Below are 15,288 nucleotides of genomic sequence, written 5' to 3' on the forward strand. Positions count from 1 at the left end.
ACCTTTATCATACCTACAGTACTCAATGAAGATGATTTAATAGAAGAAGCACGCTTTGTTGCGGCCTAACATGCCGAATATACAATGAAATAAATATGAATAAGTAACGATCGTGTGAGGTGGTAAATAAAAGGGTGATGTCCTAGACGAAATGTCTACCAAGAATTAGGTAATCTAGGTATTATTTTTTTTTTTTTTTTGAAAAAAATCTGCAGGTCATTTTTTTCGGAAACTATTTATTGACAACGAGAATGTTTACACAATACATCACACACACACACACACACATATTGAATTCCCAGTAATAACAATAACGACCTATTTTCCAATTGCTAAATTACTGGGCATTTACGATTAGTAGAAAACAGAGGGATATCTATCTACCAATAGTACCATTTCATACTTGACCGCCGTTTCGAATGCAACAGCAGCCTTCTCAAGTTTTGAAGAGTCCGCCCTTCACTTTTCACTGAAATTTGACTATATATATATATATCCTCGCAAATGTATCAAACGCATATTAAACTTAAGTAGGAAGCCACAAACTTTGAGCCGCAAAGCTCGAGTATCAAATAAGAGCTTAGCTCAAACAACAACCTTCAACAATTAATCCCATGCTCCAGAATGATTATTTCTCTTGCGGCCGACCTGAATACTGAAAATTCTGCTCACATTCGAAAAACGTTGTTGGCGCAAAATCAGACAAGCTCACCGCAGAATCGAAATGTACATTTGGTTCAACATTGTGAAGGGTCCGAACCCTTTGAATACCGACAGCGTCGATAATAATAAGAAGAGACCTGCTAAAGGTAAGGACGCCCCAACACATAGTTTTAGATATAGTTAGCATAAAAAATAGCTGCATACGTCTAACAGTTGTCATCATTGAGGGGCACCTCCAGCCAATGCAAAGCATACTGCGTTGGCGGAAGCGCATTGCAATTGCACGTATGCTGCTTTGCATTCAGTCACAAATTAAAGTATATATCGTATAAGACAGATATTTAACTTAACTTAAAACAGACGTGCATCTTCTGTTAAAGTTCCTGCTAGCCAGACACTAGCAGCTTTCAACCGGGAAGATCGTAAAATTTTTGCTTAACTATTTTAATTTAGCAAATACCGGAGTACAAGCAACACACGTTCGAAGGTTTTTGCCAACGATGGGTACAAACTTGGTCTACCATGACCAACATGCCTACAATGAACCCTATGCAACGTATAATTTCTACTATTGTGAATATGTAACACAAAACTACTAATCGTCAACTAGTAAGAGTTTAAAATAATTAAAGTATTGATATACACATCAAGATTCCTATGTATCCTCTAAGGTACAAATAGATAATTGCCATAGTATGATTGAGATTTTCAAATTGACGCTGGCGTAAGCAAGCATTAGAATCCTTGTGAAAACGCCTATACATGGGCCTCCAGGCCATTGTGAGAAAATCCAGCTCCATGGGAGCCACAGAACTCGTCACATCTTTCGACGATTGTGCTGATGAATACGTAGTAGAAGGTTTGCTATTTTCCGGGTCGCCTGGGGGTGTAAAAGGCCAGGTTTGCGGTGGAAACAAATTTCTGCGACAGTGACGCGTGTATCCAAGTAAACTATTTGCAGGATTAATCCAGTTTTGAAGCTATTAGCGTAACTATTACAGGTGAAAATGATCCGCTTTGGGGAGGTGTGGCGGCTATTGAGGTGTGGGCCTTCGCTAGATCCATAATCCTATCGCAGGTTTCTGTGGAAGCTGGCATCCCCATAGATTTGCACACAATTTCCTCACACCTTCACGACATCAGGTCTTCGTATGGATTGAAGAATTCCGAGAAACTCCCCATAGGGGATTTCGCACTAAAACATATAAGATTTGGCCAAATCTGAAATTGCGGTCACCAATAGCTGTTGTGGCCGCCAGTACGGCTAGTTTACTACCTAATAAATGGGTAAATTACTGCTTTAAACAAAAGCTTGACAAGACGTCGCAACATCGTTACGAGAAATCTGTTGTAAAAAAAATCCGTTTAAAACGTATCAGAACAAACCGTCGTTGTAGCCCGCAGCGGTTACTAAATATGAAGTTCGAGTACGCGTTGCAAACTGGTCAACTTTTTCACAGTGCCATAAAAAAAATTTAAACGAACTTAATATCCCGCGTTTGCTCTGATACCGCGATAAAGGTGCGTTGTATCACAAGGTCTGAAAGCAAAACGTCTATTAATATAGAATCTATAAATTATCATTGAACTGACCGGTGGCTGCTTTCAGCTTCGCTCCAAACAGATCTTTCGAGGGCCGTATTCTGATCGTGATCCGCGCAGAAGACCGCCTCCCAAAGGTCGTCAGATTCACCCGCGCCTGAAACGTTGCCTGTGACTGATGTTTCACGTTCGATGGCGGATGCAATGTCCTGCAATGTAAAAGACCAAATCAATTATAAATTCCGTAAGTTACGTAAATAATAACGATGTGGACGTTACGCTAGACGTAAGTAAATTAACAGAAATCAGAGATTATTCGTCTTTTAAGTGTTTGTATTTTGTTCGACTTAGTAACCGTTCGTTTTCTTATAATACTAATTCCGGAATCAACACGTGATAAAACATTTTCAGGGAGTTTGTTTTTAAAGAGTCTGCGACCGTAATTGGCCTTACCGGAGTCACATCTCCAATGCTGTCTTTATTTTCGCTTTTTTGCTGCACGGACGTGTCCTGATTGGGCTTGCTTATAGTAACGTGAGGAATATCGTCGTCCTCTGCATCATCAGGATCGCCCAGGATAAGGCAAACCTCCTCTTCTTGCTCTTGCCCATCAGTGAACGTTTCGTTTGGCTTTTCGTGATCCTCTACTAATTTACTGGCTTCGACTAATTTGAACAAGAAATGAACGGATAACATGTTAGAAAACTAATTATCTGCGCTATTCTCTAATGATATTTCTTTAACTAGGGATAAGAAGAGATTGCCTTTACGAGATAAGAGAGAGCAGACTGGTATTACAAACGTTTTCAGTATCGTAAAGGCACATTTTCGTGACTATAGCCAGACATGTTTGCTTAGCTTTACCTTTGTCGGTAGCTTTCGAGATGACATCTTCCTGGATCGTTTTCTCGTTTACAATATCCCCTGTCGAGGCGACATCCGTATTTGTGACAGTTTTAAGATTTTGTCTCTGTAAGGATTCGGCTAGCTTGACTGATTCCACGTCGTCACACAAAGTGTCCTCTGATTTGGGTCCATCGTGGTCAATCGACTGAGCTAATCTTTTAGTGTCCTCCTTGCCAGATGTATCGATCTTGACTAAATGTTCAACTTCAACCTTTGGCTCTCTTGATGTTTGGGGTGCGGATGATTGCACTACTCTCATGTTGGGCTCGTGTTTTGGCCGTGCATCGTCTGCTGCGATGCTCTGCAACTGGACGACGACCACGTCGTCTACTCCAACTGCTTTATTATTCTCGCGTTTGTCGCTAATCGCATTCTGTGCAGTTTCGATATAAAGCGCCGTAGTCTTGGAAACAGCATCTGCAGCTTGCCTGTCACGATCAGCTGATTTCTCATCTGCAATTGTGTCACAACTGCCAGTAGTATGGACCAATGCTGCTTCCACTTTCGGTCTAGCAGTATCCTCATATTTCATTATCGACTGAACCAATTGTGGAGGATCGCCTTCTAACAGAACACTTGCTGCAGCTTTTCGTCGACCTCGACGTTCTCTCGTTGGTATCGTCGCAGGGAGGGATTCCGGCCCGCTTTCGATATTGCTTTCACCGGCCTTCTGAACCTCTTTTCCTACGATGGTTAGCTCTGACTTATTTAGTTCAAACTGCTGTTTAATGCTAGTTTTAGTTAATGCCGGTACCGTAGAAGATATCGGCGTAAACAACTGCGCTAAATGTTGCTCACTATCGCTGCGACGTACCTTCATCGCACTTGCTGACGGCGACACCGTTGCTTGGGTCAATACAGATTCATCCGGAACAGAGGTATTATCATTAACAGCTGTCTTGTAAGAGTGTTCGGTAATGCTTTTGTCGGTGTACTCTACGCTGACTTTGTCCGCTAAGACATCTGCTTTATTGTGGTGTCGCGATGATCGACTTCTTGAGCTGCGTGTGCCATTTCCGGAACTATTCCCACCGCTAGTCGCTGCCGAAACAGTGTTCGATACGGTAGCTGTAGTCGTCACTGCTGATTTTGCACTACCCTTAACGAAATCTAAAGCCTGCACTTTAGCGTTGTCATCTCTCTGACAACGCGAAGAGCGCTCTCGGCCTGTTGTAGCGGACGAGGTAGACGCCGTAGCGGCAACCGCGTTCGATGCGGATGAAGTTGTGGACGAGTATTTCTTGAGGGAACTTTTCGAGGCGAGGTGGCTAACGACTGTTGACGCTGGCGTTGATGCTTTTTCAGCGGCTTCATTACGAAGGGCGGTCCCACCACTTTTCATTAATTTGCTGGAAGCCACGTTGGCAGATTGGTAGACTGTTATTTCTTCATAGGGCTCACCAATGAGGGCGGCAACTGCAGCCTCAACAGAATCTCGTCGGCCAGACGTCGTTGCCGGCGTCACCGAACATCTATACATAGAAGATGTAAAAAACGATTCTTTGGGCGTGACCGCGGTGCTAGTTGGTTGCTCGTGCCTCTCCTTAGAAGACGTGTTCTTCACTTGCTTATAAAGCAGGCTTTCCGTTTCTGGAGCGTCAACTGGCGCAGTCGTATGTTCCATTGGAAGCTGACGCCGTACCTGCCTTAACCTAGAGAAACAAACGTGAAAAGTAAAAACTTCAGAAGCGAATAAAAAGGATCCCATAACAAACCTTTCCAGATTATTTGCGAGTTCTATGAACATCATCATTCAATTCATTTAAAGAAACCATGTTCATTTATAAGGCATAAATTAATAATCCTTAACTATTAATGCATATACCTCCGTCGAACATTACTTACGTCGCTTGCAAGGTAGTCGCCATGTTTAATTGGGGTTGCGGTCGTTGTGACTCCTGCTGCTTATTACCTTTACCGCTATCGTTACGTGTGTCTGCTGGATCGAAAGCTGCTTTTAACGACGTTGGTTCAGGGGGCTTAGTTTCAACTAACGCTTTTATTGGGGACGCACCGAGCAACCGCAATACGCAGTCATCTATATGCGCAAGAAAAAAAGAAAAATTTTAGTGGAATATTAGAAAATGTTAATTGTCGTTTGCAACGAAGCAGACCATTTATCGTGTTTCTTTACGTATCTTTATAAGGTAAAACTCAATGGCTGTACGGTTCGGACTATAAAATGAAGCGTATTGTTTTACACGAAATTTACGTCGTACAATATTTCTTCTGATAAATCGCCAAAACTCACCAAGTGATGTGCTCCTTGCAGGTGGAGCAGTGCCAGGTTCATTCCGAGCTTCACAGGTCTGAGTTTCATTGGAACAACCTATACAACTACTTAATGCAATAGTGGTTTCAGAAGCACTTCCGCCGCTTTCGGTGGCTGTAGTAGCAGCGCCATTTTCTCGGCGTGGCCTCTTTGATCGGGGTGGTGTAGGAAGCCGTTGTATGTCAGGACTTCGACTTTCGTCATTCGCATGACATTTCTGTAGTCTGCTTTCAGCTTCCTTTGACTGGGATAATGCGATTTTGATTTCTGCTTGCTCGGCTTTTTGCTTCAAGTTCGTTTTTGAAACGGTAACAGGGGGCGCAGTGTCACTTAGTTGTTTTGCCGTCAGTTCGGTCCTCTCTAACAGTACGATAGGCTCTCGTAGACTAACGGCTTGGGCACTATCAGTTGAGGACACAGACGTGTTTGAACAGCGACCTTCCCTTCGGGCCAACCTTTGCACAATATTCTCAACCTAAAATTGGAACGATTGGAAACCGTTAGAAAGGTATTGACAATCACGATTTGCGAAAAACACATTAAGAGAGATCAAATTAAACAACGAGTAGGCTTAAAGGTCGACGCTCGTGACAATATAAAATGAACTTAGTGTACAGAATATATCTTATTGAAGTGATTAAATTTGACCAATTACTTCTGAGCTTTAAGCCACAAAATTATACGTTTAAATTCTTTATTTGTATCATGGCCCAACGTTCATGTGCCGATTATCTTTCATTGAATACCAAACTAACCTTGGATCTCTTGCGGGTCTCGCGCTGATTGCGGTCTGACCTTCTCGTGTCGGAGCGATCCGAAGGAGGGCTGACAGACGCTGCTTTAATCGATCCAGATGGTGATGATTTACTAAGCAATTCCTTAATGTCATAAGAACTGGATGTTTCCTTCGTAAACGTCGTAGCACTTGGACTCGTCTAAACAGCAAAAAAAAAAAAAGATATTTTACGTTTTAGACAACAAATATTTAACTAAGCGTCTAATATGCATTGACACGACGCTGGCGTGAGTTTGCTTAGTTCGCTATGTAAATGTACCACTTACAGAAGGCTGCTCATGGATCTGACTGCCACTGAATTAATAAGCACAATACAGTAGCTGAAGGCATCTGCTTTAGGATTAAAACCCATGAGTCGAAATTCCCTCAATAAAAACGCGTTATATTTTCTGACTCTTTAAGAACAGACTACAGGGTTGAACGAAGTTAAGCTTGTAATAAATTGAAGTCAGAATTGAGACGGAATGAGCTTTACATCATGTGGAGTAACGTTCTGACGTTGTTGTTCGCATCTAGTGTTTTTTAAGCAATGACAAGATTACAAAAAATAGTTCAATATTATACAACTAATTTATCGGGTCCATTCAATTATGGTTCCTGATAAACGTACTTTCTTCTCAGTTCTTTCTGGCGACGAAACATCAGGCAAAACAGGTAAGGTAGACAAGGAAGACTCCGAGACAGCTTCAGGTAGTGCTTTTGTATTAGCCGGTGCTCGCTCAGTGGAGGACGCCTGATTCCTCATCTCGCGAAGCGCCCCACCACGACCCTGCAATGCGAAGAGCCACCCAAAATAAGTACTCGGCACAAGCTAAAAACCGTCTTTCTGACCGCTTATAAACAGTTGTCCCTTAATTTTTAACAGATAACTTCCGATCTATGAGCAGCTAAAAGAGACTATATGAAATTTAAATCCTAGAATACATCTGCAGTTTGCCAATGAAAAATACCTTGCATAAATTAATACACTCATGGCTGATCTACAAGCTTATCATAGTGGTTGGTTTTTTTTTCAAATTCATTTGGCATTAAATATTTTCTATTTATGCTACTCATTTGTCAAACTAAAAACGCAAACGAAATTTTATCAAAACCCATTTATTATCATGTTACTACAGATCTTCTAGCTGTATGATGTCTAAAACGAAGTACTTTAATTTTTCTTCTTTTCGTGTAAAATATTAATGTAGTCTATGCGCTACAGATGTCTAGAATATGTACCGTTAGTAAGTAGTAACAATGCCTCGTTAGCCCCACTAATTGCTCAGAACTGTAATTAGCCCTTGAGATAGCAATGCATGTTACGTCTCTACCTACAGTATTTTAGTGTAACTTCTCTGTAGTTAGAAAAAGCTTAATACATTTTAAAAAAATAATTCATAACGCCCAGGCATTTCCTACCTTTGTGCTTCAAGATATCCAACAATTTTAAAAGCCGCTGTGATATACCTTGAGTGGATAAGATTCTACCGTTTTCACAGAATTTACTTCGTCAGCTATTACACTCTAAGTTAGTAACTTACTCACACGGATGCATGCTTTCGTGCGTTCCGCTACGAAGGAAGAGAACAAGATTCAATCTATGTGCATAGATGTATAAAGAGAGAGAGAAACTTCGATAGAAAAAACGCAGAAAAGAAGCCGTTTTATGATCAGCTTACCTTGCCGGGCCGGGATAGTGCGGAAGTTGGGGGTGCCAGTGCTGCTTCTTGTCGTACTTGTAACGACGGCTGATGCTCAGCTGCTGTCGGAAGTGCAGGGTCGTCACATCCACCGTGAAGGGCCAGAAGAGCCGCTTCGATTGGATCGTCTACAGGCAGACTCTGTGCAAGCGTAGGCCAATTGCAATTGGGCGAAGACATCAATAATAAGAGTGTGCGAAACGGCATTCATAGGTACGAACGCTGTATACATAACAAAGTATCGGTGCATCGTGTTCGGGTGTTGAGAACATTTATTTCTCTATACACTGAGTTCAAAAATGTATTGCAATGCCACTTGTAGATGGAAGCAATTTTTTTTTTATTAACTGGCCTTAATTGGATAAATAGACTTGAATTGAATGCACGGTATCTGCTAAACTATAGCTTCGTATAAATCGAATGACTAGATTTATTTCTAATGAAAACTTGCTCATTTATCATAGAAATGTGACTGCAATAACACTTCATATTAATTTAGTAACGTAAGAATAATTTCGGGTGCTGCAAAAAGGGTTTTTTTTGCGTATTTCGTAGATACGTGCGAGGTGATCTAGGATCAACCCTTGATGTCGACCCACTTATATATATATATAAAAATTCCTGCACATCGTATTCTGTTTGGCTCGTATTAGTTTTTCAGTGAGGTTATATAGCGGTATCAAAGCAATTTAAAGCGTTTTATAATATGCGTTTGTGTGTGCCCATGCCTAGATGTGCATGTCTACAGGCGCTTATTACGCTGGCAAATTTTGCCCACAGGTCAATGAGTAGTAAATGCTAACGTTATGGTGACGTGGTTGTAACAAACTGTGAGTCTGCGTCGTTTCGAAATGGTATGAACGTAAGTCCACAATGGTTATCATATTAGGCGGTGCGGTTTTTACATTGCACAAATGCGCTACCACGAGCTTTATAGCGAAAAAAACAAAGTCACCACCATGGTGTTGACGGAGTGCATGAAGTCCACTACGTAGCGCTATACAAATATTGTCATACTTCAAAATGTGCAAATGCAGAACAGTAACATGAATACAAATAATTTAAGATAAATTATTATCTTTTTTTTTACCTCCTGAGCAGCGGCATCCTCATCGGTGAGTTTTTCTTGTGCCGAAGCGGGCACACTTTTTATTGCCGTAACCACTACAGTACTTTTAACATCCTTGTCTTTGTTATGGCGGTTCGATTTATTGAGCTTCTTGTTCGGCTCGCCGCCGCTGCCGCCGCCGCCGCCGCCGCCAGTACACGGAGTCGCTGCAGTCACATCGTCCTGAGATCTGAGACGCTTTCCTCGCGTCGGTCGGCCCTCCTTGGTCTCCTTATATATTGATTCTATCTGATTATCGGCTCGATTTGTCGTTCGTTCCGTCCTTTTGCTGGCAAAAATCTCTTTGGGAGGCTTCGCCACATCTTGCGCCTTGTCCTTCAATGCCTTGACAGACTCGATGGACGGGCTTTTATCCAACTTTATTTTCCCATTACTTTTTGTTGCGATCGTCGACGCTCCTGCCACTGTCGCATTTCGACTCGTCCGCTCTTCCTGTCCACTTTGAGTAATTTTCGCCAGCTTGAGCGTCTTTGTCTCATCGGCTAACGTTCGCTCCTTATCTTTACCCCTATCTCGTAAACTGCTGCTAGTAGTCGCAGAACTGCTGCCCGACTTCACTACCGGTTCGACCTGATCCATTGGAACAGGTTGTTCCGTAATGGGTCGATCTGCTGGCGCTTCACGCGCAATTGAGACGGTAGGGGCTGACGCTGTTGGTGATAATTGTGGCGCCACTGAGGAAAGAACTGCGTTTTTCCTAGGTCGCCCACGACCTCGCTTCATAGGAACTGGTGTGGCCCCCTGAACAGGCAGCGTAATCACTGGCTCGACAACAGGCTTTGGTTGTACTGTTGCAACGCGCTGTTGCTCCGCCTGATTGGTAGTAATCTTTGTCATTCGAGGACTACTTTTCACCGCCGTGACGGGCTCAGTTTTCGAGATCGTAGCAGGTGGCTGCACAACGCCTCGCCGTCGTTTCGTCGTCTGCAATGCAGACAATGAAGACACCAGTTGGTCTTCTCGCACGACGCTCCCTAATGTCGCCGTTCCTGTCCCTGACGCAGGCGCTGACGGAAGTGTCGACCCGAGACGTGTCTTCTTCGTCGGCGACGGTAGCATATCAAATTTACTGACGGCCATAGCATTATGAAAATTACTGCTTGCCGTTCGCGAACGTGTTGCTTTCCCAGATTTAACACCCGAATGAGCAGCTGCGTGACCACCATCCGTTAGGGTCGCGTCTTTGGTGGTACCTATAGACGATGTGCCTAGGGCGCCTCGATAAGCTGTCGAAGAACTCTCTGTCGCCGCAACAGTACTTTTGTTTTTTCGAGTAGTAATACCCTTAGTTTTCGCATTAGTAACGCCAGCGGCCGATCGACCGTCGGTGACGCCCTTGGGGCTCTTGTGCTCGTAGCTACCAGGGGATTGAGTGTGGTTGTACTGACCGGCGGCGGCGCTCGCTGCTGTAGCAGATACGTGTTCCGCTGCTGTAACTGCTGTTGCGTTTGCCGTGGCCTGGAAACTCTGTACTTGTTGTGGCTGGCCGCCCGTCTGACCATGTTGGGCGAACAACTCCAACCGGCGCTGTTGCGCCTCGAGGTACTGCCGAACGATGTCGGACTGGCCAACGGCTGTGTCCTGAGAAAAAAAACAACAGAAAACAGTAGGGCACACTTTCTTGGCAATTATGGTACACAGCAGATTTCACGCCGCAATGGTAGTGTTTTTGGTTATGGGAGATTCTGCCCACTTAAATTGCCTAGTGCAAATATACTACTACTACTACTACTACTACTATTATACAGAATTCGCGCGTTAATTTCTGAAATATATGGAACATGTGCTGCCTTTATTGGGGTAAAATGTTGGCCAAACAGCGACGAACATTCTAAAGCGATATTCATGTGCGGTTATCTCTATGATACGTTAGCTACACAGTCTTTAATGGGCCAAAATGGCTTAAAAGACGGAAAGTTAAAAAGACGGAAGATTGGACAAAAGGGTATCACCTGCAAACCAATATTAGGCACAACATCCTCTTTTGCCTTGGCTTTTCGCGTGGATTCCTCGCGAAGTTTTTCAAGCTCAAGTCTCTGCAAACAGCAAATATTTTAATCGGTTAATCGATTTGTAACCCTTTGCAACGAAAGTGAAAATTGACAAGTGGTGGCTTCCCTGTCTCATCAATGTCAGCCATCTACTATACCACTCGTTCATTTCACGCGCGGACATTGTTTCCAATGCTACTTTAGAGTATATTATATCGAATACGATAGGCAATATACAGCAAGGATCTATGAGTAGTTCTGAACCAAGTCATAGCGACACATAATAAATCCCTATTGTGACAAAGATCGTAAATACGATGACTTGTTCTGATAAGCTATCATACAATGATTATATTACTAGCTTAATCCTGATTTTTGTGGCTTACATTTTGAAAAATAATTTAAATAAATTATCACATTTTCAGTACTGCACCAGAATACAAAGACTCTTCACGTGCGGTCGTACATATCTATCGTTTATGTAAATACGTACAAGTTTAAGGCGGTCAGAAAGGTCTTTCCTAGACCCTCCCTTGCTTAGACCTCGAGTGCCACACGCCTCACGAAGTTCCGCTAATGAGAGCGCCACTAGCGCCCGCCCGTCGGGCAACCGGTCTACCTAAAATTGAGTGGAGAATAATTCAATCAGATATTACTTCTTTTGTCATTCCTTTCATTATTTTCTCGGATTGGAGACAAGCTGTATCTTTTCAGTACTCGTTTTATGAGGGTGCAGTGTTGGATAAGCTTGAGGTGTTTATCACTCTATGATCGGAAGTAGGTTTATTAGAAGTGACGTTACACTTTTTCGCCACCGCTAATCTAAACAGATTTGGCAACCAGCTCAGAAACGGGTAACAGCATGTGTTTTTTAAGCTCATTTCGGGAGTATTTTTTAGAGTGTTTATTAGTACTGCGCTGCTCAATCAAAAGAATTAAAATTGCCGGTGTAATTTCTTATGATTATATATATTATAAGATAGCTACCTCCATTGGTGAGCGATGTCTTGAACGGCGGGCCGCATGGCCTCCGCTGTGGCAGAGGTTTGCGGCCTGAAAGGCTCGTAGTTAGGCTAAACGTCCTCCCCTTTCGCGTGGAGTTGTCTATTTGAGATGCTTCCGGCTTTGTTTGTGATTTAATCAGAGTCAAATACGATCAGCACGGGGTACCTGAGGACAACAGGAAGCTAGTGTCGGGATAGGACACGATATCTGCACCTAATACAGCCGATAACAAAATAAAACAGCAAGTTAGTATAATCTATGTAAGGCGATTTACGTTGTCGTCGACCCTAACTTCTAGCTACTCGAGTTATTATTGCAGTGTACAGCACGGACTTTGATATTGTTCGAATATCGAACAGCGTGTGACGACTTCAGTCGAGGCGAAAAAATGAGCAGAAGTTTTTTGTCTTTCCCACGGTAAGGCTTCTTTGCTTGCTCAGGGCTGTGTTCTGCACGACCCCACTAGCGCCATAGGCTCCATCCAGCACTTAAAATGTAGCTGGTTTTCTATTTAACTCTATGAGTGGAGTTCTTGTTCATCCAGCAGGGGTAAATCAACGGCTGTTCCCGGCCATCGCCACTGTGATTATCATCCGAAGTAAACGCTATTATATTTAAAGCAATAGAAAATAATGCTGAACGTAAGCCGTTGTAATACATCTTAACTTCCGATGTGGAAACCTTCCAACATAGCAAACGCAGTCAAACCATCCAGTGCGAATCAAAGGAATAGAAAGATATTTAGGATATGATTTTGCTTCCTATTCCCGACCGGGTACTTCATACGCCCTTGGTGAAATCCTAGACGTAAGCTCGTTTTTAACCCCGCGAGCTATTAATTATATTACATGTATATATTTTAATTATATATACATATTTTTTCTTTCCTAATTTTTAATATATATAAAATAAAAAAAATAATAAATAATTAATCGGCAAGGAATAATTAAAACTGCTTTCCTTTCTACAGCTCTGAATTTCAGGTTTGAGTTGTCAACTTCCCACAGCAAGTGGAACTGTGAGTTAGTGTGTACAAGAAATTGAAACAAACATACAAAAGAAAGGCAACTCATTAGGTTAGGCTGAGCTATTAAGATGTCAAGTTATATATCTGATAATTTAACAATTATTAATAAAATAACCTGAACAAGAGAGTAGCCAACATTGGGCAGTTCCATCTTCTTTAGTTGAGTGCCGTATTAATCAATTTACTCGACTACGTACGACTCGCATACAATGTACACTTAGTGTGCGTACGTAGTAACTTTTTCCGTCACACAAGATGCCTGCGAACATCATCCGCTACGTGTTGCATGGCAGTTTGCTAAGAAAAAAATGTATGTTGCGATACCGGTAATTTTCTGACTCGGCAATTGAGTATATAATGTTTGCATGTGCACGTGCAGATAGCGAACTTCGGGACTATACGATGACGAATCACTTTGTCTATACAGCCCGCACGTCATATAGCGATCATGTAAGAGTTGTAACTTCAGTTCTCATCATGCCACTTCCCGTATTTCGACATAGCTTCTGCTTTCTTCCAAATATCTATTAGATTATGCATTAGCGATTCGAAAACAAGGGGGCGACACATGATGTTTTCGAATTGGTGTGGATTAATTACAGAAACGGTTATAAGCTTACGAGGTGGATTTCACAGTTTTCAACTGCATGATAACACGGGTTCTGAGGTGGAATGACGCTTTTGGCTGGATCGTTTTTGGCACTCCGACTTAACTAAATAAATGAAATAACTCAATCGAAATCGGAAAATGTGAATTTTTCTTACTTGCACCAGGGCGCACAATTCGTGTTTCAGCTGCTTATTTGTTTTCAAACAAGTGCTTGGTGCCGCTTTTGCTCCTTTCCTACATTAACTTACTTGTTACGTAACAAGATTAGTAGCAATAAGCTGCCCCGCAGTTTTGCATCTGATAACTCTTATTAATGCTATAAATGTCGTCGAAATGCAACCTAGCAGAAAGTTCCTAATAACACGTTATCTATGAACATATCTATAGTCCAGCAGTTGTTTGTTTTCCGCTATGATGGGAATTCAAACTGCATAGAGTGTTTGCGGAGAACTTGAGCTCGGATCAATTTATGATACCTTGAATTGGCACTTTTTTCCACAAAAAAGTTCGAAACTAACTCTCCAGGATCGTTTCCGCCGCCCCCCCGATGATTACACCATACGAGAACCTCCACAGGAAGTGAGCAACTGACAGACTTGAGGGAGTTTGTGAAAACCAGGTGTCGCTATGTGTAGATATGTTCAGTTAGTAAAGACAGAGGTAGAAATCATCGGCGAATAGTAAAAATGCTCTCCTAATGAAACCAAAAGTTACTTTATGACCGAAAGATTGATGTTTCTGTAGGTCGCCTTATTACTTCTAACTTTTCAACATTAGGAACGAACAGATTCAAAATCTGTCCCTCAAACACGTTTTTCTTCTCGTCAAAGATATTTCAGACAGGTGAAAGCAAAACAGATAAACATTGAAGGACAAGCTCTGTGATTTTTTTTTTCATTTACAACGTTTATTGAAGGGATTTACCGATCGTCGATGTGCTATATTTGTATTGTGTCAGGTACAGGATATTCGATCGAATCGATGAGTCGGTGACGTCCTGCGATAAGCAATAAATGAGAGTCCCTCGGGCGGAATAAGAAAAGAAAATATCTTTATTCAGGACAAACGGCAAATCTAAAGAGGGTGATGGCATCAAAGTGGCTTACAGTGTTACTATAGCAACTATTTTAACACTGAAAAGAGAAATGCATTTATGACAACTAGGAGAGGGTTATTTTAAATCATTGATTATTGCGTAAAGAAGACAGGCATGCAACGGAGAGTTGAAACGCAAAATCCGACGATTACCCAAAACGGTAATTATGAATTGGCATGAACACGAAGTAAAGTAGTAATTGACAGCCGAAGTTAATGGTACAGAGATTCTATGTTAGCTAGTAAACATTTATGCAGCAGTATTTCATTAACATCCACAAAAGCTCGTTGTGTGCAGTAATATTCTGTTTCCTGTTCCTTGAGTCTCGCTTCAAGATTTGATCATTCAAATTAAAAATCAGGCTTTCAAAAATGAGAGATGCCATGTTTTGGGGTGTTCATAGGCGTATATAGTATTATATCGCTACATCGCCTATAATCCACGAAAGTTGTGAAGTAAGTTCTGCGAATTATTACTGCATTATTTATATAAAATAATGCAGTTATTAGGAGTGTACGCTTATTTTCATACTTCAACAACACGATGATGATGTTGATCAGTGTAATTTT

At 42.0% G+C, this 15,288-nt stretch overlaps 1 protein-coding gene across 2 annotated transcripts in view; it reads right to left on the reverse strand.

Annotated features, from left to right (window-relative positions):
* Positions 1-15,288, reverse strand: part of LOC111262304 (uncharacterized) — a 32,828-nt gene that overhangs the window by 13,860 nt on the left and 3,680 nt on the right. For both annotated transcript variants that reach the window (XM_086969027.1, XM_022836460.2), the window contains exons 2-13: positions 11,969-12,199; positions 11,475-11,600; positions 10,943-11,026; positions 8,952-10,571; positions 7,841-8,002; positions 6,790-6,948; positions 6,139-6,318; positions 5,363-5,858; positions 4,957-5,149; positions 3,070-4,763; positions 2,659-2,870; positions 2,257-2,414 (exon numbers count right to left, since the gene is read on the reverse strand). In XM_086969027.1, coding sequence (XP_086825153.1) covers positions 2,257-2,414; positions 2,659-2,870; positions 3,070-4,763; positions 4,957-5,149; positions 5,363-5,858; positions 6,139-6,318; positions 6,790-6,948; positions 7,841-8,002; positions 8,952-10,571; positions 10,943-11,026; positions 11,475-11,600; positions 11,969-11,974 — 5,090 coding nt within the window. In that variant the 5' untranslated portion in view covers positions 11,975-12,199. The remainder of the gene's footprint in view (positions 1-2,256; positions 2,415-2,658; positions 2,871-3,069; positions 4,764-4,956; positions 5,150-5,362; positions 5,859-6,138; positions 6,319-6,789; positions 6,949-7,840; positions 8,003-8,951; positions 10,572-10,942; positions 11,027-11,474; positions 11,601-11,968; positions 12,200-15,288) is intronic.

This window comes from Varroa jacobsoni, unplaced genomic scaffold (genome assembly GCF_002532875.2).
Source record: "Varroa jacobsoni isolate VJ856 unplaced genomic scaffold, vjacob_1.0 scaffold_644, whole genome shotgun sequence".
Taxonomy (NCBI): Eukaryota; Metazoa; Arthropoda; class Arachnida; order Mesostigmata; family Varroidae; genus Varroa; species Varroa jacobsoni.